At 53.1% G+C, this 25,043-nt stretch overlaps 1 protein-coding gene across 1 annotated transcript in view; it reads left to right on the top strand.

Annotated features, from left to right (window-relative positions):
* Positions 1–96: 96 nt before the first annotated feature.
* BPI (bactericidal permeability increasing protein) overlaps positions 97–25,043 on the top strand; it is a 26,229-nt gene continuing 1,282 nt past the window's right edge. The window contains exons 1-14 of the mRNA XM_040447080.1: positions 97–226; positions 2,881–2,995; positions 4,267–4,395; positions 5,784–5,945; positions 7,145–7,208; positions 9,350–9,413; positions 10,817–10,908; positions 14,472–14,648; positions 15,523–15,582; positions 17,403–17,570; positions 18,575–18,642; positions 20,825–20,867; positions 23,296–23,359; positions 24,433–24,509. Of these exons, the coding sequence (XP_040303014.1) occupies positions 97–226; positions 2,881–2,995; positions 4,267–4,395; positions 5,784–5,945; positions 7,145–7,208; positions 9,350–9,413; positions 10,817–10,908; positions 14,472–14,648; positions 15,523–15,582; positions 17,403–17,570; positions 18,575–18,642; positions 20,825–20,867; positions 23,296–23,359; positions 24,433–24,509 (1,413 nt within the window). The remainder of the gene's footprint in view (positions 227–2,880; positions 2,996–4,266; positions 4,396–5,783; positions 5,946–7,144; positions 7,209–9,349; positions 9,414–10,816; positions 10,909–14,471; positions 14,649–15,522; positions 15,583–17,402; positions 17,571–18,574; positions 18,643–20,824; positions 20,868–23,295; positions 23,360–24,432; positions 24,510–25,043) is intronic.

The raw sequence follows: 25,043 nt of genomic DNA, 5'->3' as shown, positions 1-25,043 counted from the left end.
CCCCCCCCCCCCCCCCCCCCCCCCCCGCCAGATCCTTTATAGATGCCTGGCTCCCCTCCAAGGCCTCGAGGCTTTGGCGGCTCTGGAGGACAGAACATGGCCAGGGAACCTGACAAGGCACTGACACGAGCGACCCTGGTGGTGCTGGCCACCCTGGGCACAGCTGTGATTGCGACCACGAACCCCGGCGTTGTGGCCAGGATCACCCAGAAAGGCCTGGACTACGGTAATCAGACGCCTTCCTTCCCTCCTCTCCTGCCCCTAAGGAGCACTTATCGAGCACCTCCTGTGTGCAGTCCTTTAACTCCAGTGCATGGCCTGCTCACAGCTCCTCAAAGGAGGCCCTCTGACCCCTGTCATGTATATGAAGAAACCGAGGCAAGGTGAGTGGCCCAAGGTCACAGAGCTGCAAGGTGGCAGGCAGGGTTGGGATTGGAGTGCCGATCTGGAGGACTCCATGTCCAGTGCTCAGGCCCCTGAGGGTCCTCATGGTCTCCTCCCTCTCTCTACCCAACTGCCAGCTCAGGCTTCTAGGCCCTTCTCTTCCCCCCAAAGCTGATTCTCAGTCTTGAGATTGAGTTTTGCCTTGAGATTCCTGGCTCCATCTTCAGCGTGGGCAGAGCCCAGGCCCTGTGAGGAGGTTAAGTGACGGGGACGGGGGAGGAGGGCCCTTCTTCACGGTCTCCCCCCAGGGCAGGGGCTTGGCAGCCACACTGCGCACGTTACCCATCTGGATGTACCAGAGAGGGTCCCCCCAGGCCATTCATCCGGGTCCAGACAGAGGAAAGAGTGGCATAAAACAGCCCCTGCCGCTCCCACTCTGTGCCGGTCATTTCATCTTTATTTCAACCCTGGGTAGGACATACCCGTCACCAGCAACATCCACAGATGAGCAAACTGAAGCTTGGAGGAGGCACTAGGGAAGTGCGCGCCTAGATCTCGCCACCAGTCTTGGCTCACGCCCCCCACCTTCCCCGCGCGGGGCTGCTCGACGCTGCCCCCCAGTGGCAGAGAGATGAACTGTGGAACAGTGCGGGAGATCCAGGCGCGCAGAGGTCAGAACAAGGAGAAGGCAGACCCTCATGGGCTGGCCTGCGGCTGAGGGAACGGGGACAGAACTCAGGGGGACCTGGCACCCCACCCCCGAATTCCTTCCCCAACCCAGGCAGGACATCTCTGAATCCCAGGTGCAGGCAGAAGGCTCCACGTGAGCTCGGAGACAAGAGTACGGGGTGGCCTTGAAGGCTTCCTGGGAGCAGAGGCCTGGGCTCAGCTTTTAAACCCAGAAGTCTTCGTGTTCTGTCACAGCAGACTCAGTTTCCCCATGTGGCAACCACAGTGGGTGTCCTGAAATATGGCAAATCTGCTCATGTCCCTGCCTTCAGAAGATGTCCTGATCCTTTAGCATGGCATTTGAGATCCTTTAAGACCTGGCCCAGTGCACGGGCTCCGGGACCGGAAGGGTCAGGATTTGAAGGGTCATCACTTGTCAGCTGTGTGGCCACTTTCCCAAATTTCCTCCTCCTCACCTGTGACTTGGGGGTGGTGACAGGACCTCCTCCCGGGGGTTTTCAGATTCAATAGCTTAATACGTGTACAGAGCTCAGATCAGTGCCTGGCACAGAATAAGAGTAAATGTGGGGGGAGACGTCATTTCCACTGGCTGTTGGAAAACACAAAGCCTGGGATCCCTCTTCTTACCACTTCCTCCTTCTCAAGTAACATGTCTGCCTTTCGACGGGTCCTTGGACGCCGTTAGCCACCTAACTGATGGCAGGATTCCTGACTTTGGGCGTTCGTTCATTTATTCACCCAATATTAAGTGCCTTCTAATAGTAAGTGCCGATCACTACGGTAAATGGAGGGGCCACGTTCATCAACAAAACGGATGTGGCCGCTGCGAGCCTTGAAGGGTTCCTGTCTAGCAGTTGGGAGAGGTGGTAACCACAGCGTCACATGCATAGATGTACAATTACAAACAGTCATGCCCGTGGCATCACGAGAATGATAACAAGGAGGATTGCTTTCGTCTCCTGGGTCAGAGAAGGTTCCCGGAGGAAGTGAGGATGGAGCGGACCAGAAGTTAACCAGGTGAAGGTGGGAGGGAAGGGTTTCCTAGGCAGCAGAAATGGCACAAGCAAAGGTCCTGTGGAGAGAGGCCAAAGGTTAGAGAGATGGAGTGTTTGCGAGGGCACAGCACAGAGCGAGGTGCAGAGTAGGTGTTCCGTGAATACTCATAGAATGCATGACTGGGTGTTTGGGGTGATATTTTATTTTATTAAAAATGTTTTTTAACGTTTATTATTTTTGAGAGAGAGAGAATGACAGCGCGTAAGCAGGGGAGAGGCAGAGAGAGAGGGAGACCGAATCCAAAGCAAGGCTCCAGGCTGTGAGCACAGAGCCCCACACCGGACTCGAACCCATGAACCATGAGATCATGACCTGACTGAGCCACCCCGGTGCCCCTTGGGGTGATATTTTAGACCAGGGATTGGCAAACGACAGTCCTCGGGCCAAATTTGGCTGGCCACATGTTTTTGCATGGCCCGTGAACAAACAATGGCTTTTACATTTTACATTTTTAAGTGATTGAAAAAAAGTCAAAGAATAATATGTGGAAGTTATCTGGAATTCAAATCTCAGTGTCCGTAAAAGAAGTTTTAAAGTTTTATTGGAACACAGCCACACCCATTCGCTTACTTATCGTCTGTGGCTGCTTTCGTGCAATCGCAGCAGAGCTGAGTGGTTGTGACAGAGACCGCGTGAGCCACAAACCCAAAAATATTTACTATCTGACCTTTACAGAAAACCCTAGCCGACCCCTGATATGGACAGGGACAGGCTGTGCCTCTGACTGTCACCCCTTTTCTCGCCCCTCAGCCTGCCAGCAAGGAGTGGCTGTGCTGCAAAAGGAGCTGGAGAAGATCACCATCCCCACCTTCTCAGGAAGCTTCAAGATCAAGCATCTTGGGAAAGGGCATTATAGCTTCCACAGGTGAGGCCTGTCGAACTCAACCCTCCGTGTACAGAACTTGTAGTGTCCCGGGGCCACCAAGACCTAGAATCACAGAGCCACAAACTCCTAAACTCAGAGAGGTTAAGACTCCCAGTCTAGCGTTGACCCCACCCCGAGGGGATATAGTCCCCCAAGCTGAGTGTAGAGGAGGCCACCGAAGGTGCTCACCATGACTCCCAAGGCAGGCGGAATGTGTCACGAACCCCAAAACTCTGTGCCAGGCCCATATAGCAAGCAGGATTTGGAGGAGGGGGTTCAAGAGCAGAAAGTTTAATCTAAAATGGCTCAAACCAGAATTTATTGGCTCACGTGTCTGAGAAGTCTCTGGAGTAGTCTGGCCTCAGGTTCAGCTTGAGGTAGCCCCAAATGACATTGGCCCCTGTTTTCTCCTTGCCACTTCTCAGCATCGCTTCTCTTGAGGAGGTCCAATTCTCAGGTGGGGTGTCCCCTCAGAGATGCAAGATGGCGACCGGCATCTCCTCGGCACTCCGAATCCTGTGGAAGGAGAGCACTTTCCCCTTGAATCTCAAGCAAAAACACTAAGATTCTCACTCTGATCGTCCCACCTTAGGTTACGTACACGTCTCTGAACCAATCACCGTGGCCAGGGGATACCCTACACTAACTAGCTCACGCCCAAGTCAAAAGCTCCACCCTGTGAACATGGAAAGTCAACTTCCTTTGCAGTGACATGGAGTAGCTGTGTGGAGCCCCAAAGGAAAAAGGAAGTTCTGTTACCACAAGAAGGGAGTGTGGGTGCCGGGCAGAAAACCCATAAATGTCCACTACAGAATTTTATACACCTATTCACTCAACAGATATTTTTGAGCACCTTCTATGTGTCTGACACAACAGGCTTGGCTACAACAGTGAACCAAGAGAAACACATTCCACCCTTTCATAGAACTTGCAGTCAGGCGAGATTACACCTGTTATCCTCGTTGATGGTCACACTTCCCGCAAGATGGAGGTTATTGTGCCCAGAAAACTGAGCCTCAGGATGATCAAGTGACATACTCAGGGTCACACAACAGTACACTGAGGAGCGGGGTTCACATGCAGATTTGTCTGACGTTAAAGCCTGCCACTCTGCCCAATGCCCACAGAGTTTCCAAGGTGGTTTTCGTAGTTTCCGGGTTCTTCTGCAGTGGATGTGGTGAAGGGCTGGGGGTGGGATGAGTCTGCACTAACCATTAACTGAGTTCTTGTGTGGGCCCCCAGGAGGCTAACTGAGCATTTCTTCTTCACAGCATGGCTATCCGTGGATTCCAGCTTCCCAGTTCCCAGATAAAACTAGCTCCCAGTGAGGGCCTCGATCTCTCCATCGCAAACGCCAACGTCAAGATGAGTGGAAAATGGAAGGCACGAAAGAACTTCATGTGCGTTTCCAACCTTGGTGTTGACTGAGTGTGTGGGTGAGCTTTAGGTGATACTTGGAAGGGGTAAGGGCCAGGACCTCAGGAACACTCAATTTTTGCCTTACCCATCACCACTTGTGCCCACAGGGCTCCTGGGGGGGATTTTTCATGTGTGAAAATTCAACATAGCCCCTGGTTAATAGCTGAGCATTTGTCCGTGTCACAACGCAAGACATTGACAAGATTGAGTTTGGTACGTGAAGCGTAGGATGGAAGGCTAAGCGGGACCTATAATTTACCCCTTTATCAGTTACCTATGGCCGTGTAACAAAACACCCCAACTCAGCTGCTGAAAACAATAGTCATATATTATCACTATGTATCTGTGTGTTAGCTGGGGTTCCGCTGATCTGGGATGGGCTCAGCTGAGGCAGCCCTTCTCCACACGTATCTCTTCGTCCTCCTCCTTAGACCTGTGGGCTACTCAAAGCATGTCCTCGGTGGTGGCAGACATGCGAAAAGGGCAACCAGAAACATTCTAAGGTCTAGAATTAGCCCGTGGTCACTTCTACTCCCTTTTACTCACTTACGCCATTGGCCAAAGTAAGTCACGTGGCCAAGCCCAAAGGCAAGAGCCTGGAAGTGCATGCACCTCCCCCCCCAAGATAGGCAAAGGAATGGAAAATTGGGGCAAATCATCCAAACCACAACTCTGAATCGAAATACTGGGTTCTCACCACGGTGAGCCTGCCCTCTAGGGGTGGCGACTCAGAACGACCAATCACTTCAGCGACTTTGTGGCGATTCCAGGGGGATCACGGAGGAGAAGACACTTTGGGGAGAGGGACGTGAGTCTGCCTTCCTGTCCCTTCCCCACAGTAAACATCGCTTAGTTCTTCGCGTGGGCTCTTTTGCATCTATCATTTCACTTGCTGATGGCACAAAAGGTAACAGTACTTCATTATGTTAAAGGAGAGTTGGCAAACACACTCACGTCCACCGTCTTACCCCAACCAAACTCGTTCCATCCCTGAAGGAGGAGCTATTGACCCCCTTTCATGAATGAGGACATTAATTGGTGAAAGTCTCCAAACATGCAGATTCTTAGGGACAAAGCCGGTGATCAACGGCCGGTCAAGGGTCTGGGCGAGGAAACTGGAAATCAGAGCAGTTGAGAAACATACCCAAAGCTACTCAGCAAGGGCAGAGGCAAGGGGAGAGAGCAGCGTTCTGCCAGGCAGACACAGATCCACGCGTCCCTCCGTGCTGTGTGACCTCGGGCAGGCGGCCTCCCCTCTCTGAATTCCATCTCAAGCAGCAAAACCTACCTTCCGGCCCAGGCTTGAAGTTTGAATGGCACTAGGGAAGAAACTGCTTGCGCTGACTCTTTGATCTGTGTTTCCCTTCAGCAAAACCAGCGGCAACTTTGACCTGAGCGTGGAGGGCGTCTCCATCTCGGCCGTTCTGAAGCTGGGCTTTGACCCCGCTTCCGGCCACTGCACCGTCTCCTGTTCCAGATGCAGCAACCACATCAACAGTGTCCGTGTGCACATCTCAGGCAGCAGCCTGGGGTATGGTCTCCTAGGGCCGCGGGCGGGAGGAGAGACCTTAAGAAACACTGCCCTGCATTCAGAGAACATCCCAAGTGCACCTCTTGCCAGGCCTTGTTCAGAGGCCTCCGTTGTAGGGGAGGGGCAGGGTCCGCAGACAGCACAGAGACCGCCCCCACCTCCAGGAGTCACTTGGTCACCCGACATTCATTCAACAGACTTTCCTGAGCCCTGACTATGCCCCGGGCTCTGGCTAACCCCTTGACGTGTGTTGAACCGCACAACCCTCACCACAGATCTGTAGGCGTTGATTCACCCATTCAACAAATGTCCACTGAGAATCTGCTGTGCACCAGGAAACAGCAGTGGCCGATAAAGACTTAGCAATAGCGAACATCAGCGGGACGTCAGCTAGCATTACCGTGAGCCAAGCGTGCTTTTCAGCTTGTGAATTGTCTCAGTCGAGCCGCACGGTGAAGTTAGTCCGTCATGGCCCCCGTTTTCAGAAGGGAAAACCAAGGCAGAGAGGGGATAGAAAAGAGCCTGAGTTTTCATACCTCGTGGGTGTTGAAGAGGGATTCAGCCCACGGCTATCCGGCCCCAGACTCCGAGCCACTCAGCCCCTGTTCTCTTGAAGCTTCCGACCCACTGGAGGAGATAGACATTCATCAAATCATTGCATTAATGAATGATTCACAAAGGATCACAAAAGAATGTAAGAATTAAGAAAAAGAGGTACAAAGTGCTATGAGCACATAGAACGGAAGGGTCTGACCCAGTCTGAGGGCTGGCTGCTTCTTCCTTGATGAAATGACATTCGAATTGAAATGAAAAGAATAAGTGGGAGTTAATTAGGCAGATGTGGGGGACAGGGGCCGGAACAGCATGTGCAAAGGCCTTGTGGTGGGAGGCAGCATAGAACACAGGAGGATACTGCAGAGCAGTGCGGCTGGAGTGTCAAGGGGGAGGGCAGCAGCGACGAAAGAGGCTGAGACCGGGTGGGGCCCCAGCCGTGCACCAGCTGAGGAAACAAACTCATGAACAAGTCACTGCACCCCGAGGGCCAAGTATCTAATGGGGGTGTGCCCAGTTAAAGCCCGGGCACGAGGGTGCCTAGGTTACTTGAAGGAGGGAGGAAGGTGTCCCAGATGAGGCAGCCTCCAACGCAGCCCAGGGACACCTCGGAAGCCTCATGCCTGTCCCCACATGTCAATCTCCAGGTGGCTGATCAACCTCTTCCACAAAAAAATGGAGTCTTCGCTCCGAAACAGGATGACCAGCGAGGTAAGACGGGCTCAGGGTGGGCGGGGCCCTCAGTGCAGGCGTCGCTGGATCCTTCTGCTCTCGGACCAGAGGACTGGAAGCCGTCCTCATAGCTCTTTGAGACCTCCGGCTCGGCTCTAAAAACCAGTCGTGAGGAGTCCAGCAAGAGACTAAAACGAGGGTCACAGCACACACCCACAGAGCGTGCACTCGCCCCACGCCCTGCCTGGACCTCCTCTGCTCTTCCCCCTGCCTTCCTCCCGCAGGCAAACGTCCTTCTCCCAGCTCTCTGGCCTCCTCCCCCATCCCTGCCATTCCCCAATCCCCCCTCTTGGTGCTCCCCACCCGGAAACCACACGATTGATGAAGCTGCTAGTCTAGCGTGCCAGCAAAGTATCCCCTGGGGCTGGAACAGAAAAGGGCCACTGGCTAGCGTTCCCCAACCCTCCCTCGCCCTAAATCCACCCAGGCCAGCTTCTTCGGCTGAGAAAAGGGGCCATTCATCCGGCTGGTTTTCCATGAATAAACCATTAGCTGCCAGGAATGCCCTGCGCCTGTCTCCCAGGCCAAGTGAGCCGAGGAAAGCGGGGAGCCACTGAAGATTTTAGGCAAGGGGGTGACCCGGCCAGATCTGTGCTTTGGAAGAGTTTCTGTGGCTGCTGTGAGAATGACTGGAGGAGCCAAAAGATGGGGCAGGGGACCTCAGGGAGCCCAAGGAAGCCGTACAGTCTTCTAGAGGGCCGCCACTGGGTTCTCGGTCAAAGGCACTGACAGTGGGGACAGGGAGACATCAGTCAGATCAGATCATTGGTCTGACGGCATTCTGTCCAAGTTGTAAAACAAAACAAAACAAAAGCAGTGCGTGGTTGTCAAAATGCATACCACAGCAGATTATAAAATGGGTTTTAGGGGCAGAATCCGGCCCCCGGGTCTAATTCGCTTTGCAACTTTGAGCAAATTTCAGATCCTCGGTTGGACCATCTGTAAAATGGGGACCTCAGTATCTCCTTGCACCCAGCTGCTCAGGCAATGCAGGCGGTGCGCTCACCCACCAGCCTGACTAACCCGTGGTTCAACTGTCCTTGTAATTAAGTCATAGTACAAGGGCAACGGCAGCATTTCACATTGGAACTATTAAAACAGAGTATTTCTTGGTGACACCTTCAGAGCGGCCCTCAGGAGCAGCCAGGTTAAAAAGTAATGATGCACCTGTTGTTAGACAACAACGGTGAGGAGGAGGAGGGGGAGGGGGGGAGAGGAAGGGGGAGGGGAGGGAAGGGGGAGGATATCTGCATACACAGAGTGCTTGCAGTGAAATTGGCCCTATGTCTCGAGCTCTCTACAAGGATCCCAGCATTTAATCCGCACAAAATCCTTATGCTAGGGGGTGTCATGGTTTTCTCCATTTTACCGATGGGTAAACTGAGGCTCAGAGGGGGAAGTGATGGGACTGGGGTTCAAACCCAGGCTATCCCCCCCCTCTGAGGTGAAGCTCTTGATCATAGCAAGATACTCTTTAGAAGACAGTACTGGCTTGAGTGGACAGACGGATGGATGGATGGATGGACGGATGGATGGATGGATGGATGGATAAACGAGGTACCAGGGTGTCCATGATCGTAGCAAGGGCTGGAAATGACGAGGAGTGAGCTGGGCAGTTAACTCCCGGGAATACAGAGTGAAGGGTGGGCATCTGAGGGAAGGAAGAGCCCCGGTCTACGCAAAGTGTGTGGGGGGCGGAGAGCAGGGGAGGACACAAGCAGCCGCTGGAAGCTGGGCTCTAGGCTGTGATGCGATTTGCTGTGGTTTGGAGCCATCTGGTGGCCCTCGTCGGGGAGTGGCACTGGAGGGCAGCAGCCCAGGGGCAGGCAGCCCCAGCTCCCAGATGTGCCACCCCACCCCCACCCCCTTCCCCAGACCACTCGCGGCAGAGGTACAGGCCCCTCAGAGGACGATATTCTAGGCGCGTGCAGAGTCTTGCGTGTGTGATAGAAACACTCAGGGCAACCAATTTTCTCCCTCCGCCACTTTCCTCCCTCCTACCCTCCCCCCTTCCTTCGAAGAAGCATTCGAAGAAAGCAAAACGTGCCCGGTTCCTCATTCCCGAAAGACATTTTCCGCCACGGGAAGCCCTCACTGGCCACTTCTTTGGTTCTCTCCAGATCTGCAAGGTGGTGACCAGTTCCGTGTCCTCCAAGCTGCAACGGTATTTAGAGACGCTGCCAGGTGAGTGCTGGGCGAGGTCAAGGAGACGGGGAGAGAAGGGGGAGGGGCACAGGAGAACAAGGAGAGTGTGATGGAGCCACCAGGTTTCCCAGACGGGCTTGGGTCTGGGTGGAAACGGGTAGAACGGACGATTTTCAACCGGCAGCTCGCATCGGACCCCAAATGGGCCAGGCCCTCGTGTCAGGTGCGAGAACCGCCCACGCCCATTCATTCCCCCACCGGTGCCAAGGTCAAATAACAAACAGTCCCAGCTCTCTGTGGTCGGGCCCTCATAGCTGCCCTGAGATCTGACGCTGGTCATTTCGTCTCTCTGGGCCCCGGTTTTCAAATCTTTAAAATGGGGACAATTCTCCATACCTCCCAGTAACTGAAGAGCTGCAGGTTGGGGGGCAGGCTCCCACTGGCTGAGTGCTTCCCATGTCCTCGCACCCAGAGGAACTGTCTCCTCTCAGCCTTCCAACGCCTCACGGAGGTCGGTGTAGTCTCCCAACTTTACCGCGAGGAAACTGAGGCTCAGAAAGGAACTGTGACTTGCCCGAGGTCGCAAAGCCAGAAAGAAGCAGAAGCAGGATCCTAATTGGGGTTTTCTTACTCCAGAGCCTGTACCCCAACCTGCTAGCCAGGCTCCCTCCCGGTGGAGCAGTCATGGCAGCCCATGGTGCGAGCCCATTCAAGATGATTCCTTCCCCAGGCACAGCCCCAGACCCTCCAGGGATGGGTCCTACCTGGGCATGTTCAGTGCAATGACACTGACCACGGTTTGGCCTCAGCAGGCAGGAAAATGACTTTGGTCTGAGTCCCAGCTCCATCACTCTCCAGCTGTGCCATCTTGGAGGAGTGACATCTCCGAGCCCCATGTCTTCCCCTCTGATGTGGGAAGGAAGGGCTTAAGGAGGGACCGGCATTTATTTCATTCTCATTCATGACTGCTGGGAACCACACACACTGTTCAGACCTGAACCAACCTGGGCTCAGCCTGGGATATTATCACTGCTAGTAATGGTCCCTTTGGCTTTTGAGCCCCTCCCATGTCCAGGGCATCTGTGGGGTCACCAGTACTGCCCCGTTCTACACGTGACAAAAAGTGGCTTAGAGTAGTGAAAGCAACTTGTCCAAGGTCAGGTAGAGTTCAATTCAAGCCCAGGTCTCTCTGCTTCTTGACCCCTGTGTTTTAGCTACATCTCAGGGCTATGGAAGCAGGGGAAGAGATAATGTCTGTTTGTGTAGGGTGGGGGTTCATTTTCCCTTAAAGGGAGCCCAGGGAGGGCTCCGTGGAGGAGGTGGGAATGGAACCTGCACTGCAGTTCCTTGCCGTTCAACTCTAGCAGATGCCAACACTGCATCTCAGGCCCTAAAGATGCTGCCAGGGGAGGCAGCTCATGGCTCATCTTCTTCCCGTCTAGTGACAACTCGAATAGATCATGTCGCTGGGATCAATTACTCACTGGTGGCACCTCCAACAGCCACGACTGACAGCCTGGATGGGCAGCTGAAGGTGAGACTTACACTGGGGAACTTATACCCTCATGCCTTTGCCACAGGCCCTCCTGGGGCTCCCCAACATCCTAATCTCGGCATCTTCTCCCTGCTCTGGTCTCACTGGCTGGCCTCCCGCTATTCCTGAACCACTCTATCCCTGCTCGCTCCCTAGGGCCTTTGCACCTGCTCCCTCTCTGCCCAGAATGCTCTCACCCAGATATTCACATAAACTCTCCCTTCTTTTTAAGTCTTCACTTAAATATCCCTCCCACTAAAGCCCACTCCCACTGAAATAGCTCCTTCTCCCCCCCCCATATCCTGATTTATTTTTCTCAACATCACATATTATTAACAACCCCCCAACACACACACACACACACACACACACACACACACACACAGAGTCACATGTCTATCTCCCTCACTATGATGAAAGAGGAGGAACTATAGCTGCTTTGTTCCTGACTGTAGGTGCACACCCAGAACCATGCTTGGTATCTATTAGCTGCTCAGTAAATACTCTGCTTGGACAGACAAATGGATGGATGGATGGATGGATGGATGGATGGTGGATAGATGGAGTATCATTTCATGCTACTTTCCCCCCACTCACCACCCTCCAACCAGGCACATGGGCTTTGCACTTTCTCAACACACCAAGCTCGTTCCCACCTCAGAGCCTTTGTCTTACCCATCCCCTCTGCCTGAACTGCCTTCCCTCGCATGCCCCCCTCTACCCACTGGCTTCTTCTACTCCAGGTGAGTCTGTGCTTGGATGTCACTCCCAAAGCAGCCTTCCCTGACCACCCCAGCTGGAGTGGGTCCCACCCTTGAATTCCCTCTGGATGTACTTCATTCAGTCCCTCCACGATTGGTGATTGGCTTGTTTACTGTTTACTTGTTTGTTCTAAAATACATTTGATACAAAAAAGGAAAGTTAGAAACGACAGAGAAGCAGAGCAGAGAAATAAATAAATAGGAAGGAAAGGAGGAAGGAAGGGAGGAGAGGGAGAGAGATTACCCAAATATTACAACTCAGAGGCTAAAATTAACAATTCAGGAAACAACAGATGTTGACAAGGATGGGGAGAAATGGGAATCCTCTTGCACTGTTGGTAGGAATGCAAACTGGTGTAGCCACTCTGGAAAACAGTGTGGAGGTTTCTCAAAAAATTATAAATAGAACTACCCTACAACCCAGCAATAGCACTCCTAGGAATTCTTCCAAAGGACACAGGAGTGCTGATCCGAAGGGGCACATGTACCCCGATATTTATAGCAGTGCTCTTAACAATAACCAAATTATGGAAAGAGCCCAAATGTCCACCAACTGACGAATGGATAAAGAAGATGTGGTTTATATATGCAATGGAATACTCCTTGGCAATGAGAAAGAATGAAATCCTGCCATTTGCAACAACATGGATGGAACTGGAGGGTATTATGCTGAGTGAAATAAGTCAGTCAGAGAAAGACAGATACCATATGTTTTCTCTCATATGTGGAACTTGAGAAACTTACCAGAAGACCATGGGGGAAGGGAAGGGGAGAAAAGAGTTACAGAGAGGGAGGGAGGCAAACCATAAATAAGAGACTCTTAAATACAGACAATAAACTGAGGGTTGATGGGGGGAGGCAGGGAGAGAGGTGAAAAAGGGTGATGGGCATTGAGGACAAGGGCACTTGTTGGGATGAGCACTGGGTGTTGTATGTAAGTGAGGAATCATGGGAATCTGCCCCCGAAACCAAGAGCTCACTGTATACACTAACCAGAACTGCCGTGAACATCCTTGTATCTGGGTCTCTGCCCATCCTTGGCTATCTCCTAGAAGTGGCATTGCTGGACCAAATAGTATACTTTAAAAAAACAATCTAAGTGGTACGATGGAATAAAGGTTGAGAATAACCTGTTTATTGACCACCCCCCCCCGGGCTCCTGCCCACAGGTCATGGCTGTGAGGCTCAGGGTGTGTTATATGTGAATCTCCGGGCTCCCTGGTTCTAAACATTCACATAAATGCAAGCCCATCCGGTTTTGCTGGTAATCTGTTTGCATGAATGGATACATATCATCTTTTCACTTGCTCTTCTCGCTTAAAAATCTGCATTAGAGTTGGCACATGGGTCCACTTATTTATTTATTTTGAGAGAGAGAGAGAGAGAGAAAGTGAGCACATGCATGTGAGCAGGGGAGGGGCAGAGAGAGAGAGAGAGAGAGAAAGAATCCCAAGCAGGCTCAACGCTGTCAGTGCAAAGCCTGATGTGGGGCTCAAACTCACAAACCATGAGATCATGACCTGAGCCGAAATCAAGAGTCGGATGCTTAACCGACTGAGCTACCCAGGCGCCCCTCACTTATTTATTATTTTAAAGAGTTGCATGGTATTCTGTAAGATAGGTGAAAGGGTGGTTAATTTTTTATGACGAAATGATTCAAAGATACAGAGAAGATTACACACTGACGTACCTACCACCGAGCTTTAAGAAATGTTACCATTAAGGGGCGCCTGGGGGGCTCAGTCGGTTGAGCGTCCGACTTCGGCTCAGGTCATGATCTCACAGTTCATGAGTTCAGGCCCCACGTCGGCCTCTGTGCTGACAGCTCGGAGCCTGGAGCCTGCTTCAGGTTCCGTGTCTCCCTCTCCCTCTGCACGTCCTCTGTTCACACTCTGTCTCTCTCAAAAATGAATACACATTAAAAAAGAGAGAGAGAGAAAGAAAAAAGGAAAAAAAAGAAATGTTACCATTTTGCTATATTTGCCTCTGATTTTTTTCTTTGAAACATTCGAAAAATAAACACTGAGGCTTCCTTGGGCACCCGTACCCCGCAGGGAACCCACACGGATAAGACGCCCGTGTGTATCCTTCTTACCTGTGGTGTTTACACTTTTACTGCTTACCTATGTGTCGATAATTCTTAAATAGCACGTTTTATATGCCTTTAAATTTTACATAAATGGTTTTCTACCATATGTATCCATCTACAACTCACTCTTTTATAACTCAGCATTGGGTTTTTTTAGCTAAATAAATGATCTGCTTTGGCAACGTGTGGCCAAGTCGCTCTTCAGAAACTTATAAACATATATTCCCCCACAGCATCTGAACACTCTCCCCCAAACCTGGATGGTGTGAGCTTGAAATATGCATACACTTAAAACAGTTTACCTCTCCCTTTAACATTTTGCTAATTTGACAGATGAAAGCCAACAAACAGAACCTCGCTGTTCTTCTGGTAGAATTTCCGTGCTTGTTGGCAAGGTTGAAGCTGGGCCGATGGAGTGGCCGGGAGGTTGGGAGTGTCGCACGAGCGGCCTCAGGCAAGCCTCTTCGGCTCCCGGGGCCTCAGTATGCTTTCCTGCAAAATGGGCATAATCACATCCCCCTCGCAGGACTGGCAGGAAGAGCCCCTAGAAACTAGCACCGAGGAGGCGTAGGACATTCTTGTTAGTTTCTGCCATGGCTTCCTCCTCTGTGAGTGCGTGATTGGTACCCCCAGCCCATTTTCTCCTGGAATGAAGACGTTGAATTATAATTCCTGAAGGAAGCCCGGGCTCACCCTGTCGCCTCCGCCCCCAGGGGGAGTTTTTCAGGTGGGCCCACCCCAGTCCCCCTCCCTTTGCCCCTCCGCCACTGGCCTTTCCCAGCGACCACGACCGCATGGTGTACCTGGGCATCTCCAACTACTTCTTCAACACAGCGGGATTCGTGTACCAACAGGCCGGGGTCCTGAACCTGACCGTCACGGACAACGTGGTAAGGCCAGGCTGGGGGTGGATGCGGGAAGAGCACGGGGCTCGAAGCACAGCAGGCCCGGCTGGACTTGAACTTGTGTTTACACGGGGGAGATCACAGTCCAGCCTCTAGTGGCAGCCAGACCTGAGTTGGAATGTCAGCCCCCTCTTTTCTAGCTGGGTGACCTCAGAGCAGTAGGTCAACCTCTCAAAGCACTCAGCACGGGCTTAGCACGTAGGAAGTCCTGGACGAGGATAAAAGTTACAGCCAACACCGCCCTTGCCCTCGCCCTTGCCCTGATCCAGTCTTAGCCTCAAACCACCATTATCATCAGCCTCAGTGTCTCTACCGATATATTCAAAGCCGAGTCCTGCTCTGGGCCTCAGCTCACTCATCTGTAAAATGAGGAAATAACCATCCTGTCCAGAGTCCAGGTGCAACCAGGTCACCAACCATGTGTCCCCTGGGAAGATAAACACCTCCCGAATGCGAACTCTTCCGGGTGAGAGAGTCAGCCACCAACACCCGCATTTAGCAGAGACTCAAACACACGCAGAGGAGGGGGAACTTGATGGCTTTATACCTTTACAAGTGTGCTCCTAAGAGAGTTTTGGCACGGGGAAGCTGGAGGTGAGCTGAGAGAAGCTGGGCATCCCATGTGATTGGTTTGGAGAGCCTATCCGAGTTTTTCAGGAGAAAAAAAAAAAAGGCGGAAGCTGGCAGTCCAGGCTGTTCCAGGCTGATTGCTGCAGAAGTTGGGGGTCCCCATTCTATTGTCACGTGTAGACTGGCTGTTGTGCATTTGTGGATTCAGTCTCTCACCCCTCCTACGGACCCCCCCCCCAATCTGTAACATAATCCCACAAGATCTTTTTCTCTTCTTTTCTTGCTACAGATACCAAAGGAATCCAAATTCCGACTGACAACCGATGTTTTTGGAATCTTCATCCCCCAGGTAAGAAAGAGTCTGTTCCCCTTTGGTCCACTCATGAGGCATCCTGGGGGTACCGGGGAGTACTAAGCTTTGCCGAATGGCCTGATGAGAGCCCCCCTCTCCAGATCTAGAGACAACCCAGCCTGGGAGTGGAAGTAGCCTTGTGTAGTCCGTCCTCAATGCAGAGAAAGGCTCCGAGCACCCAGGTGACCAGGCGCGAGGGTAGACACTGGGGGCTTTTCCATGCAACAAATATTTATTGGGGGCTCACCATGTGCCCAGGGCCCTGTTCTTGGCGTCTAGCAAAGCAGACCATCTCCCTGCCCTCCTGGAGCTCCAGTCCAGTGAAGAGAGAAAATTCTTATTCAGGTACCCCAAACAAATAAGAAAATGCACGCCAAGATAAATGAAGCCAACAGATGGATGAGGTCACTTTAGACGAGGACCTCTGTCTCAGCCTGCTCAGGCTGCTATAACAAAGTGCCACGGACTGGTGGCTGACACAACAGAAATAAATTTCTCATGGTTCTGGAGGCCAAGAAGTCTAAGATCAAGGTACCCACACATTTGGGTTTGGGGGAGAGCCTCTTTTGGGCTAATAGATGGCTGCCTTCTTGGGGCGCCTGGGTGGCTCAGTCGGTTGAGCGTCCGACTTCAGCTCAGGTCATGATCTCACAGCTCGTGAGTTCGAGCCCCGCGTCGGGCTCGGTGCCGACAGCTCAGAGCCTGGAGCCTGCTTCCGGTTCTGTGTCTCCCTCTCCCTCTGCCCCTCCCCTGCTTGCGCTCTGTCTCTCTCTAAAATAAATAAACGTCAAAAAAATGTTTTAATAGATGGCTGCCTCCTTGCTGTGTCCTCACATGGCCTTTCCTCTGAGCAAGCAAGCTCTGGTGTCTCTTCTTACGAGGACACTCATCCTGTTGGATTAGGGCCCCACCCTTATGACCTCGCTGAATCTTAATTTCTTCCTTAGGGCTTCATCTCCAGCTACAGCCATACAGGGGGTTAGGGCTTCAACGCATGAGTTTCGGGGGACACAAACATTCCATCCATAACAGCCTCTCCAGTGGTGGCCCTTCCAGAAATTTCTATACAGGAGGTACCGGTGTGGGGAAGTGTGACTGGTAGGGGGACCAGGGGACTCCCCTTGAAGCTTTATGGCCTAACCGTGAATTGCCTGGGGGAGGGTTGGAAGCTAGGAGAGACGGGAGCAGTGTCACAAAGCCCTCCTCAGTTCCCCCAGGAAGCCACCACTGCTCTGTGACATTTGAGCTGACCCCTGAAGGAAGGGAAAGAGGCAAACTGGGAAAGAACGGGGAGGGGGGGGGGCATTAGCATTCAGCAGGGGAACTTGGACAGGAACGGAGTGGGTCAATATTTGAGGAACAGAGAGGAGTCCCGTATGGCTGGAGCTGGAGAGCAGGGACTGGGGCCCATGGGGTGAGGTCGTGGACACCAAGTGCAGAGAGTGCAATCTTTCCAACAGCAATGGGAAGGGGTACCTGAGGGGCTCAGTCGGCTATGCATCCAACCCTTGATTTCGGCTCAGGTCATGATCTCATGAGTCGTGGGATCGAGACCCATGACGGGCCGTGCATGGAGCTTGGAGCTGTTTGGGATTCTCTCTCTCCCTCTCTCTCTCTCTCTGCCTCTCTCGCTCTCTCGCTCTCTCTCTCTCTCTCAAAAATAAATAAATAAATGAACAAATAAATAAACAAACTTTTTTTTATTAAAAACAATGAGAATACGTTGGAGGCGTTTATGCAGGGCCAACACAAGATAGGATTTAGAAACAGTTTAATAAAATCGTCATTTTGTTTGTTGTCCCCACTGGGGACTGCAGGTGGCCAAGATGTTCCCCAACATGAAGGTGCAGCTCGTCTTCTGGGCCTCCTCCCCGCCACACCTCACCGTGCACCCCGAAGGCCTTGTCCTCGCCCCTACCCTGGATGCCCAGGCCTTTGCTGTCCTCCCGAACTCCTCCTTGGCCCCCCTGTTCGTGCTTCGCCTGGTAAGCGGTTCGCAGGTGTGGGCAGACGAGGACAGCGCCCTGGGAGTTGGGGGACCAGGGTGCACCTGCCCAGGTTCAGACGCTCCAGGGTCTGAGACCAGAGCCACGGTACTAACTGTTTCTGGCTTCTGCGGGCATTCATACATTCAACTCTTCATTCTGTCGCTGCCTTGAAATACGTGTACCGTTTCAGATTCATTCGCTCGTATCTTTGGTCATTCAGTTATGCGTTTGTGTATTTGCTCATTCATTCAAGTATTCACTAGATTGCATTTCAAGTGAAATGCGCTAGACCTGTTCTGGTGCATACATGCATTAATCCGTTATTCATTTATTCATTTACTTAAACCTTTGTTCAATTAAACATTCATGTGTATATTTGTTCATCCATTCATCTTTTATTTGTTGACGCACATCTCTGTCGATGCCTTCATCTGCGTGTGTAAGCCCTTGCTCGTTCAAGTTTGGGTTCTATTGCTGGTGTGCGGGTTCATCCTCTCTCTGTCTCCCCATGAGCATTCGGTGGCACCCGCTGTGACCATGGAGGCGAAGGCCAGACCTTCTCCCCACCGGGGGGTGCTCACAGGCCTCAGGCAGGTCTGCCGTCTCTCAAGTCGAGACCCATTTCCCCATTTTGCCAATCAAATGGGCTCCCGGGGGGGGGGGGGTCGTCCCGGGTCTTACAGACAGTGGGCAGGAAAGCTGAGGCGGGGAGCTCGGTTTTCTGGCTTCGTCCGTATTTGTTGAATGAATGGATGAATGAATGAATGGATGGATGAATGAATATCTTGACATTAGGGCTGGCTTGGACTCCAGCCCCGAGGTCTGTCTCACCTAGCCTGTGAGAACGGCCTGAGAACTCAGGAATGGAATCCAAGAGTGGTAAGTGGTAAGTGGTTGACAATCCAGGACTCACCGACAGGCACGGAGCAAAAGGAAGAGCCCCTCCCCCTCGGGTTCTGCGTGGGCTCGGGGACCTCACTCTTCGGCTTGCTGCTTTGCAGAGCATGAACATTTCTGTGACGGTCGGAGCCACGCCTGACAGGCTTGTGGGACAGCTCAGTTTGAACAGGTAAGTGTGGGGACGACAGGAGTGGCTGCCCATCCGTTCTCGGGGCCCGTGGGCCAGCAGTGGCCCCACAACACCCCGAGCACGGTGTCGTTGCTTTCTTGTTCATCGGTGGCAATTAAGCCTCAAATGGTGCACAGCGGGCCCCATGGCCCTGTTTTACAGACAGTGAAACTGGTGTGCAGAGGGGAAGGGCCCCGCCCAAGGTCGTACACGTAGGTGACCGGTCATCTTGGTTTGCCCGCAGCCCCCCGCCGTTAGCACTGAAAGTCCTGCACCCTGGACGGCCCCTCCGTCCTGGGCAGACGCGTGGCTGGGCGATGCCAGCTGGTGCCTCCAACCCGCGCTGAGCCACGGCAGCGCCCAGCCACCCGCATCCCTGATCCGCCTTAGCGCTCGGAAAACCCACAGCGATTTCCTCCTACCCCATCCTTGGGACTTTGTCAGCCGCCTCGTGTTGGAAAAGCCCCAACAGAGGCGGCTGTGGCTCAGCGCGGGCTCTGGTGTTGAGGCCGCCCGCCCTCAAAGCGCAGCTCACCTTGCAAACACTGAACTCACCAAGGTCCCGTTGCCCTGGCTGCAGAAGAGGCCCAGTGATTTAGAAGAAACAAATAAGTAAGCCCAATAATTGTTCCTGGCCAGCAGCGCTGTAGGTGAGAATGAAATCAGGTATTCAAATGCGTCGAGGTATTGAGAACACAAGAAATCTAAATGCTCAGTAAGCAAGACAGAGAGAGGCACACGCGGAAAAGAGAAAAGACAGCAATGGGGAGAGACAGAGAAAGTCAGAAACAGAGACACATGGAGAGACTCTCAGAGAGAGATACACACAAAGTGGGGGGGGGAGAGACAGAGAGGGACAGACAGACAGATGATGGAGACGCATGATAAGAGAGAGACCGAGAGAGAGAGAGAGAGAGAGAGAGAGACAGAAGGGGGGAGAGAGAGAGAAGGACACACACACACAGCAGAGAGGGAGATCCTCAGAGAGCAGATGTGATGGCCCCAACCGCTAGACCTGCTGTCTGCCTCTTAATCACGCTCGCGCTGCTCGGATTGAGTCTTGACCTACATTCCTGCCCATTTCCGCCCTCTCTCCAGCACAGAGCTGTCCTTCTTAACCTTGAGACTGGCTCCTGAGGTTTACGCGCGGCTTATTTCTCCGGGCGTCATTCTGACAGGTGTTACTGCCTCAGATACATGTGGATTTAATTTTCCTTGAACGCCCGTGGGCCTCCCAAGTAGGGGAGCCGGAGAGGATACAGCTGGGTGAGGGCTGAACAGACTCTCAAACACGCGGGGCTGGGGTGCGAGAGTCCACAGGGCAGGGGTCCCGGGACTCCCACCTCTCGCCGAACAAGGGTGAGTTTGCAAGCTCCCCTTCTAGGGTATTCGAGACAAGAGCTCGGGCATCAGAGAGATTGGATTGAAATCCCACTTTGCTGATTGTTAGTTGTGAGACCTCGTAAGTTGCCTAGTGGCTCCGTCAGTTTCCTTATCTGTGACCTGCGAGTGTGATGGCCCTTGCCTCCTGGGGGCTCTATGATTTCCCATGGAGGATAGCACACAACATAGTGAGGGATGGAGGTTCAACAAGGAGCCACGTGGTCCCCCCCCTCTTTGATCACGGTTAAAATGTCATAAAGACTGTAAAGAGGGGACAGTTTATTGGTAATTGAGAAGTCTAAGGATTTCAGGCAAGGGTGGATCCCAGTGCTCGAATGATATCCTGAGGATTCTGACTCTCTCCATTTCTTGGTTCTGCTCTCCCCTACGCGCGCTCCATTTCACAGCAGGCTGTCACCAAGGGGCCACAAAAAATGGCCACCGGGAGCTCTCTTTTCCCGGAGGAAAGAAAACACCTCCTCCCCAATATTTCCAGAAGTCCTAGGGCCAACTCTTGTTGCACCAGCATGGGTCACAGGTCCCTCCTTCCAACAATCACGATGGCAGGGAAGGTGGACTCTGCCCTTTCGCCAGACTACCCCAGAGCTCAGGGCTAACAACGTAGGATACCCTAAGTACCCTAAAGAAACAATCAGCGGGCTGTGACCAGAGGAGGGGGAATGAATACTGGGTGGGACAACCAGACGGCATCCACCAGAGAGGGCCCCTTCTCCCCAGCAACTGGGCTCTAACACAGCTCAGGCAAGTGGTGGTCTGTTTCTTCCTCCCCTTCTCACAGGCTGCTCCTAGAACTGAAGCACTCAGACATCGGCCCCTTCTCGGTGAGTCTGAGGCCCTTGGTGGCTCCTTCCGTCCCCCTGATTTGGAGAGAACTGTCCTCAGGGGCCACCAGGGCTCATGGCATCCGGTGTGGAGGCCACCTGTCCGTTTGCATATAATTTGCATGTGACGTCACGGCAGGTGGAGCTTTGTGGGCCCACAGACCTAAGCTCCAATCACTGCTCCACACTTCCCCTCTCCGAACTTCCAACCTTCCCCCAAACCCAGGATAATCCTTCCTAATTGCGCGAAGAACAAAATGAGGGTGGGGTAGCAAGTCGCGGCGAGGGCTGAAGGCTAAACCATGTGATCAGGGAAAGCCTCTCTGAGGAGGTGATATCTGGGCTGAAAGAGCCAGCAAGGTAAAGAGCTACTGCAGGCAGAGGGAACAGCGGGAGCCAAGGCCCTGTGGTGAGAACAAGTTCCACATGTTTGGGTAATGGAGGGAAGCCTGCGTGGCTGGAGCGGAGCAAGTTGGGCGTGGGGGTACAGGAGGAGATGCGGCTTGAGAGGCAGGTGGGGCTGGCTCATCCAGGGCCTTCTGGCCTGGAGTAGATTGTGTTCAAAGGGCAGTGAGAAGCCGGTGGACTGTTCCACACAGGGGGCGGCCTGCTCTGGTTTGTAGCTTTATAAAAGATGCCCCTGGCTGGGGTGGGGGGGGCATGGATATGGGAGGACAAGAGCTGGCCCGGGTGGATCAGCAGGGAGACGGAGTGCATTTGTGGGTGAAGAAGGAGAAAAACGGTGGATTGGAGCCACGCTTTGGAAGTGGTGTGCGAGGCCGCGTGGTGAGAACTTTGATGTGGGTGGAGGGGGTGGGGAAGAATGAGTCCTCGCTTTTCGGCTTGAGCCGCTGGGTGAAGGGCGGAGTCATGTAGAGGTGGAGAAGGGCAGGTGGGAGGGGAGACAGTGGGTATCTCGCCAGCCTGCTAGATGATTCCACTACCTGCCATCACTGACCATCATTAAGCAGACTCACCCCTGCCCACCCCCCTCACTCCCTCTAGGGCACGGGAGTTGCCCAAGTAAATAGCAGCTTAGCACTCTTCACCAGCCACCTTGAATGAGCGTCGCCCTTGTGACTTCCAGTTGCCCTTGTGACTTCCATTAGAAGCCACGGCATGCTGATTTTGTCTTACACACGGCCCAATCTCCCAGGGGGCGTCCTGTTGAACCCCTGGAGAGCATTTTCTTGGATCCCTGAAATGCCTCCCAAGAGCCCCACCAAGTGGGTACCTTGGAAGCCACCTGGCCCTGACGTCAGACCATCCCAACATCCCTCCCCATTGGATGGAAATCCAGCCAGCCATTTCCACCCAAAAGGACTACAACGAACAGAAGGACCCAAAGTGTCCTCACTGTATTTTCACAGACTTACTGGTGCCAGGGTTTTGTGGGCCTGCTTCTTCCCAATATTTCCAGAATATTGGGAATATTCCAGATATACGGTGGCTTGACTCCGTCGGTAACCAACGTCTGCTTCTGCGTAAGATCAAAATTTAAAGTTCTCAGATTCATGGGAAGAAGGGCACCACATTTCATGAGCCCAGGGATTTACAGCCTGGAGAAGGAAACTCAGTTGCTCCCCAAACAAAAATGTCCATATTTACAAGCTGTAAATGTCACCGGGCAATCATCTTGAGGTGCCACATTACCTTTGAGTATTGTTTTACTATCGCAAAAGCAAAACATGTACGCTATAGAATAATCAGAACCTACAGGTGTGCAAACCAAAGAGAATAAAAGCCATTTCTATTCTTACCACTTAATCATTCGGAGTATATCCTACCTGACCTTTTGCTATGCATAGCCAACAACACAACAGAATTGTGTGGTTTCCATAGCCTGCTTTTCCTCACTCAAAAATATAACATGAATATCTCTGTGTGGACAATTAAATTTCTACGGTACTATTTTTAACAGTTGCATAGTATTTCCTAGAATCAAAGCCCCCCCGGGCCCCCTAGGAAATTTCCCCCATTTGTTAGACATTTCGAGCCCGATGCGGGGCTCGAACTCACGGACTGTGAGATCATGACCTGAGCCGACGTCGGATGCTCAACCGGCGGAGCCACCCGGGCGGGCACACACATTTTTAAGGCTTTTGCTGAACATTGCCAAACAGAGCCTCAGAAGGGTTGAACCAGTTTGCCCCGTAGCCGGCAGTGTCTGAGGTGATGCATTTTCTTACACAACGGTTTTCATGGTTAAATACTCTCTGATGACCTTCCTTTCCTCGGCCTGGTACCTTCCATCTAGAACACGCTTCACATCTGGAACCTTTGGGTGCAAAAGAGATCACTTGGGTGACCTGATTGGGCTGCGGAATCTGCCTGGCATCACCTGGGTCCCAGCTCGGAGGTTGCCCTGTCGGGGAGGGAGGCTGATGCCCGGGCGCCCTGACAAGGCTTCCGTCCTTCTGATTTGCAGGTTGAAGTGCTGCAGGCTCTCATGAACTATGTTGTACCCATTGCTGTGATTCCCAAGGTTAACGGTAAGGCGCTTTGGAGAAACGGTTGACTTTCAGTCCTAGGGGAGGCGGAGGGCGTTAAGTCCTACAGCCGCCTAACACCTGGCCCCAGTTATGGAGGCTGGAGGGTGGTCACTCAAAGGAACCTCACGTGGCATCTGACCCAGAAAAGGGGATGAAAAAAGGGGACCCCACGGGCTGAGCTCCTATCATGTGCTCACCCACCATTTCACCCAGTCTTTAAGACCGCCCCATGACATGCGGATTAGTAATCTCTCCAATTTTTGTGGGAAGAAATGGGAGATCCGAGAAGTCACAGGGGGCTGGTTGCAGGTCCCGGGGGAGGGTGAGAGATGAAGCTGGGATCTGATCCCAGCTCTGAAGCCAGAGCCCTCAGCCCCCGCCCACCTCTGGGAGAAGGGCCAGGGAAGAAGGGCTAACCTCGGCTAACGGCTTCCGCTCATCGCCCTGATAAAAGCCTAACCTTTGCAGAGCCAGGGACAAGAGAGCACATACCTCTCTTAGAGGACCACATACCACGGGACTAGAATAGTTAGAAATTGTCAATTAAGACAAAAGTTATGATACAGGCTACGACATCTCCCACCTTGGCAAATGTAGCTTCCTAATGATCTGGGAGGCCAGGTTTGAGTTTAGAAGTCTCCAGAGGCTCTCATCAGAATATGGTGGTATGGGGGGAGGGGTCCCGGGCTACCACCCGTCTCTAGTTTCATCCTAAACATCCAGGGGCTTCGTGTGCACACGGGTAGATACCCCCAGTCGCATGCCATGGGCTGTCTACCCCTCCCCCCCCCCCCCCCCAGCAAGCAGCCGCCCCTGACCTTGTACACCAGCATTGCCATCAACCTCGGGAGGGGGGTCTTGGGGAGGAGGTCTGCACGCATCCCGAATGTGGGCTAGGGGCTGACGGGGCGAGAAGGCAAGGCTCCGGGTCCCTGCGCGTGGTGAAGAGCGTCTCTGGGGCAGCCTACTTGTCCAGCCTACGAGTAGTGCCAGTCCCTACCCAGAGCCGGGGACGCTGGTTCAGGGAGGCCGCCCCCTCCCCTCCCCCCTGCTGACCTCCTCCTCCACGGCAGAGCGGCTGCAAGAAGGCTTCCCTCTCCCGATGCCCAGCAACGTCCAGCTCTTCAATCTGGTGCTTCAGTCTCACCAGGTAGGTCCGAAGGGCTCCTTCCGCCAAATGTCCCTCAACACCAGCAACCTGTTGCCACAAAGCTTCCCGCAGGCCAGCCCTGCAGCAAGCACCCTCTGCCCTTACAACACCCCGCGAGGTGGGGGACTGTTCACCCGCAGGGAAGAGGAAGGCTCAGAAAAGCCACGTGGCTATTCAGTGGAGTCCAAATTCAAAGCCAGGTCCCCCCTCCCCGCCCCCGCTTTGAACCACTGGCTTGGAAGCGTTCCCACGCTGTGTTCGGTAAAAACGGAGCTCACTTGGTGGCCACAGGGCCTCTTTTATAAGTGGATGTATTTAAATACTTGGCAAGTGGGTATCGCATGACTCCCTCGGCGGCCTGGCAACATTCTAGGCCTGGGGGAGAGGTGGGGGGTGGTGGTAAAAAGTGAGGTACCGAGAGGGGACTTAGTCCCAGAATGGAGACCTCCTTTTGTCTGTCCCCCAGCCAGACCCACAACAGCATCTGAGACTACTTAGGGATGCTTTCTTCTCCTCAAAGGCTCCCTCTCCCGA

The sequence above is a fragment of the Herpailurus yagouaroundi genome, unplaced genomic scaffold (assembly GCF_014898765.1).
Source record: "Herpailurus yagouaroundi ecotype Mexico unplaced genomic scaffold, PumYag 196, whole genome shotgun sequence".
Lineage (NCBI taxonomy): Eukaryota > Metazoa > Chordata > Mammalia > Carnivora > Felidae > Herpailurus > Herpailurus yagouaroundi.
This window is presented reverse-complemented; position numbering and strand designations above follow the sequence as displayed.